Source organism: Natator depressus, chromosome 2, assembly GCF_965152275.1.
Source record: "Natator depressus isolate rNatDep1 chromosome 2, rNatDep2.hap1, whole genome shotgun sequence".
Lineage (NCBI taxonomy): Eukaryota > Metazoa > Chordata > Testudines > Cheloniidae > Natator > Natator depressus.
Genome location: NC_134235.1, coordinates 115,311,011 through 115,316,667, shown reverse-complemented (window position 1 = coordinate 115,316,667; position 5,657 = coordinate 115,311,011). Strand labels below are relative to the sequence as shown.

At 49.4% G+C, this 5,657-nt stretch overlaps 1 protein-coding gene across 1 annotated transcript; it reads left to right on the top strand.

Annotated features, from left to right (window-relative positions):
- Positions 1-526: 526 nt before the first annotated feature.
- PPP1R3G (protein phosphatase 1 regulatory subunit 3G) lies at positions 527-4,852 on the top strand. Its single transcript, XM_074943178.1, has one exon. It carries the CDS (start codon positions 801-803, stop codon positions 1,785-1,787), a length of 987 nt encoding a protein of 328 aa, XP_074799279.1. The 5' UTR covers positions 527-800; the 3' UTR covers positions 1,788-4,852.
- Positions 4,853-5,657: the final 805 nt, after the last annotated feature.

Here is a 5,657-nt window from a genome sequence, read left to right as displayed (position 1 = left end):
CTCACATTTCAGTGTATAGTATATAGAGCAGTATAAACAAGTCATTGTCAGTGTGAAGCTTTAGTTTGCAGTGACTTCGCTAGGGCTTTTTATGTAGCCTGTTGTAAAACCAGCCAAATATCCAGATAAGACCTGCTACCCCCAGGGCTACACAAACCCCTGGCCGAAGGCACTGCAATGATCAGGAGACTAGCATTGCCGCTGCAGGGGGTGAAAGGCACTGCTGGTTGACCCTGGCAGCTCTAGAGGGGTTCGTGCTTGGGAGCAGTAAGCAAACCACAAGACATCTCAGGGCCCTGCAGGGAAAATGCGGTGGCAGCCGCTTCCCGCTGGGACTCTCCTCTCTCTCTCTCTCGCGCTCTGCTACCACTTTTGCACTCCTCCTGTAGCTGCTGGCGTGGAGACGAACGGCAGGGCCCTCCACTGGCTCGGAAGCCGCGGATGGGCGGACAAGCGCCTCCCGCCGAGGGGGGCGTGGTCGGCCAAACACTCAACGCATGGAAACTTCTCCGAGCCCGTCAGCGGCGCGGGGTCCGCTCTGCTCCTTCGCCCCCTGGCTCTGGCAGGGCTGGGGACGTGGCTGGCAGCCCGCGACTTGATTTCTCCCGAGCGTCCTCCCCGAGCCCACAGGGGAAAGGGGCGCGCCCCCCACCATGACTCCGCCGCAAGGCAAAGGGGATAAAGTGACCCCACCGCCTTAGCCAGAGCAAGCCCCGGCCGGGAGAGGGGGGTGGTCGGGCGCCCTCCTGCGCCAGCAGCCGCCGCGGTGCCTCCCGGGGAGGAGGGGGGGGCGACATGCCATGGAAGGCCGGGACTCCGGACTGCTGGGCTTGGAGCAAATGCTAGCGCCTTTCGGGGGCCGCCAGCAAGAGGGGACGGCGCGGCTGCTCCCGCGGGACCCCTGGCGAGGCAGCTCCGCAGAGCAAGAGCAAGAAGGGGCGGCGGCGGCTGCGCTGCCTCTGCAGGAGCCTTGGGGCGAGCCGGAGCGGGCCGGAGCCTCTCCCCCGCCGGAGGATGGGGAGCTGCTGCTGGGGCTGCGCCGCCGCGGCGGGCGGTCCCTGTCGCTGCCCGCTAGCCCCAGCCTGGCGGCCGCCCGGCTCTTCCAGCCGCCGGAGGAGGGCAGCGGGGGCTGCTGCACCAAGTGCAAGAAGCGGGTGCAGTTCGCGGACTCGCTGGGGCTGAACCTGGCCAGCGTGAAGCACTTCAGCGCGGCGGAAGACCCGCAGGTGCCGCCCGCCGTGCTCTCCCGCCTGCGGCGCCTGCCCCTGGAGGAGTTCAGCGCCGCGCTCGGCCTGGGCTGCGGGGGCCGCCCGCCGCCTCCCCTGCAGCTGGTGCCCGACTTCCAGCCCGCCGGGGAGCTGGCGGCGGCCGAGCGGCTGCGGCGGGAGCGGGTGTGCCTGGAGCGCCTGGGCCGCCCCGCGGCGGACCTGGACGTGCGGGGCACCGTGCGGGTGCTGAGCTGCCCGGGCCCCAAGGAGGTGACGGTGCGCTACACCTTCAACGAGTGGCTCTCCTTCCTGGACGCCGCGGCCCTGCCCCTGCCCAGCCCCGAGGGGAGCGACCCCCCTACCGAGCGCTTCCACTTCAGCCTGTGCACCCCGCCCGGCCTGCAGGAGGGCTCCGCCGTGCACTTCGCAGTCTGCTACCGCAGCCAGCAGGGCGAGTACTGGGACAACAACGGGGGCAGCAACTACACCCTGCGCTGCTGCCGCCCCGCCCCCGGGGGGCTCCCCGCAGCGCCCAGCACAGAGCCCAGCCACGGCGACCCCACCGGGCCCCTCTATTGAGCGCCGCCCGGGCCAGCCGTGAACCACACCAGCACTACCCAGCCTGGGGCAGCCCCTGCCTTCAGCTTAGCCCGGGAGCAGACCAGCATTACTCAGCTTGGGGGCAAAAGCAGCGCCCTACTCTGAGCTTAGTTTGGGGGCAGACAAGCCGCCAGTCAGCCAGCGCCTTCCAAGGAGCCTGGGGCCGGCCGGCCACTCATTGTGCCGAGCCTAAGATGGGTGGGGTGGGGTAACAAGCAACCTGCCCTTGAACCCAGAAGGCAAACACGCTGTGCCAAGCCAAGCCTTAGCTGTCAGATACCACTGCAGTGTCCCATCCCCTGTACTCGCACCCTGGAACAACCCTGCACCATTTCCCGGGGAGACCTTGCTGCATAGTCACTGGTTTCTGAGCCTCCCATTGGAATGTGGCTTATTTTGGGACCTCCTACCGTCAGCCTTAAAGTTGTAGAAAAAGCTAGGTCTGACCTGTTAGTTCCGGTATTGTTAGTTCACCATTTTTGTAAAGGAAATGAACTCTCAAGAGCTGCAAGAAATCAGCACAGTTGCCTCACATAGACTTTTCTCTTTAAAGTTGTTTAAAGAGAACTGAAAACAAGATTTTTGTGATTTATTTAAAAAAAAAATTTCTCTAACTTGATGGTGGTGCCTTATGTGAAGTTTCCTATTTAATACACTGAATTTAAGGAGAGAACTTTAAATCCAGTGTTTGTGACTGTGCTATGGTTATGCATTTGGCATTTTTCTTTGGACTGACAGATAATGCACACACTTTCCCTTTTATGGGTATGTAGGCATTTCCTAGAAACAGGGACAGATGTAGGCAAAAACTGAGTTATTATGACTTGCAGAAATCCAGCTCTTTTTTGAGGGGGAGAACTGGGCGAGGGTCAGTCGCCAACCCCCATAATTCTTAAGTCTTGATTCTATAAACACATGGGTTCAAAAAAGAATTGGATAAGTTCATGGAAAATAGGTCCATCAATGGCCATTCCACGCTTTGGCTGTCCCTAGCCTCTGATTGTCAGAAGCTGGGAGTGGATGACGGGATGGATCACTTGATGATTGCCTATTCAGTTCATCCCCCTCCGACACACATGGCATTGGCCGCTGTCGAAAGACAGAAGGATACTGGGTTAGATGGACTATTGGTCTGACCCAGTATGGCTGTTCTTATGCTTAACTTTACTCATGTGATTAGTCAATGAGGCTACTCAAGCACTTAAAGTCAAGCACATATGTCTTTGCCAGACCGTGGAGGAATTTAAAGGCTTAAGTTCAGTCAGTACTCTTCGCACATTCAAACGAGGGGCCTAATTCTTTCACCCCCTTCCAAAAGCAACATAATAAGACAGCAGTCTTCCACTTTATTTTTAATTTAATGGAGTCCATAATATAATTTTCATGAGTGTGAGCACTTTCTGGTTTACTTGAGTGTCCCGTCTTTGCTGTAGTTTTGGAGGCCCTGAATGATGGAAAATATCCTTCTTTCCTTGTAAGTTAGTGCTCTTTAACATTGTTCAATGGCTAATGCACTTCCCACCTACCACAGCCTTTTTTTTTTATAAAGTTCATGTGTAACTCTGGCTAATCTTTGTTAAAATAGAGTCTTGCCACACACACGCGCGAGTTGCTTTTTCCTCTTAATGAAAGATCTAGAAGTTTTAAATAGTGATGGTTTTTCTAATGGTATGTCTACGCTACCAGTACTAGAGCAGCACAGCTGCTGTTACACCTCTGTAGCACTATAGTGAGGGAAGGAGTTTCTGTTGCTGTAGGATATCCACCACCCTCGAGAGGCACTAGGTAGGTTGACAGAACAATTCTGCTGTCAATCTTGCTGTGCCTACAGAGTCGGTTAGGTTGACCTAACTACATCACACAGATGTGAAATTTTCAATAGTATGATGGATTTTTGTACAATTTGGCATGGATAAATATTTGTTAGGGATCACTACCTGAGGAATGATTTTATGAAGTAGAGTCAGGTCTTAGTTTTCCATGGTCCTCACTAATGAGTGAAAATAAATGGTTTCCTTCAACCCTCTTCATGCTATATTCATAACCACATTTCTGTAGGTGTTTATAGTACCTTATTTTGTTTAGTATGAAAGCATGTGTTCTAAGTGTCATTTGTCAGTACACATTTGTAAGAGACCCCATTCGCTAACATCTAAGCAGTGTAACAAGATAAGTAGCATGGAAAAGTACAACTTTTTACATTTAGATGACTGATATAAGTTGTTTAAGTGCATGGAGCTGTAATTTATAGAACTAGATGCTCCAAGGCTTGTCTACATTATAGAAAGCTAATTTAATGGAATACTCAATTACAACGTGATAGTGCCCTCTAAAGGTTAAAACACAGTTTGATTTTGCAGTGTAGACAGGGTCAGACTTTGTTAGTGAATCACACTATAACCTTGGACTTTGCAGGTCTGTAGGCAGCATTCAGGGTGATGGCTAAAACATGGTTTAATCCTGTCTGAGCCACAGGACTAAATCATGGTTCACCTATGTTAGGGCACTACAATATTGTAAGCACCTACCATGACACATTAGATTTTCAGTGTGTATGAGGCCTTTTTAGCATAACAAAAACACAATTCCATTGAAAATTGATTACTTGAACGTTTCATTACTCAACTTGACCTATATTATTGTGATACAGTACTTCAAAATGTGTTTGAGGTTGTACACAGTAAGTTGTATAAATATAAACTGAAAAAGAAATCCCAGTAGTAATTCTACAAGTTATGTATAAATATGCACAGAGTCCATATGTTTTAAAAAGGAAAACAGTGAAATGGTTTACTGTCCCCGATACATTACATTTTTATAAAAATATGTAGTATAAACAGGATACTACATGGGAAAATGTGAGCTGATTTAGTTTCTTAAGATGGCAAAGACATAAAACATTAGATTGTTAGTACTTGAAATGTATGCTATTACAGCTGAGGTATGATGTTAAAAGTATTGAGCCCAATTCTTTGCTGAATTACAGCATAAAAAAAATAAAAATATATTTTTTAAACTATTAAAGGTCAAATCTAGCCTATGCTGGGGGAGGGAGGGAGGGTGGGAGAGAGCAGAGGTGGTAGTTGGTATGTCAAAGAATCCTGCTGTCAGGGCAAGATTATTCACAACAGGCCAGAATGTTCTCTGGTATGCAACAGACTCTGGCAAAGTTTTTCAGAGTTGGTCTCCAAAATGTCAGAACTTTCCAGAACACTAACTTAACATCCCATACCTTATACTTATTCAAATAGGAAAAGATAGGTATTCTTGATCTGTTCTTCCCTGGTTTTGCTGGCATCCCAGATACAGATTGGGAACTGTCTCAACTCCCAAGTAAAGCAGTTAGGGTGCTGAATGAGTTATAGATATTTAACAAGCATTTTAAAAGTATGAATAAAAATCACTTACCCTCTAAATTAATGATGTTTTATATCGATGGTATATGTGATATTATGAGCTCACCAGTTGTCTAGTCAGCCATATAGCCTTTCAGGAAAAACAGGGTAGACTGTGTAACTGTTTAAAACAAAAAGCGAAGAACTTTTTTGTCTTCCTCTAAACGTCATAAAGGACCAACTCAAGAAAGCTAACTTTTACCTTTGCTGGTCACCTTTAGAGTAAAAATCCCCCCCTCTCCTCCCAGCCAAGTAGTCTAAAACTTCAAGACGTGAGAAGCACTGTTCTCCATGACTAAAATGCTAAATATTTAAAAGTACTTTTTAAATTACAGCTAGCATATCTGTACCTACCTACAATCTTGCTACCACTACTACTTAAAAAAAAAAATCCTTCTCCTGCTTTGACAATAGACGAGACACTTTTTTCAATAATAAAGCGAAAATGCTTTTT

Bases quoted from the DNA above. Each gene is read 5' to 3' on its own strand.
- PPP1R3G (XM_074943178.1), top strand. From the start codon at position 801: ATGGAAGGCCGGGACTCCGGACTGCTGGGCTTGGAGCAAATGCTAGCG.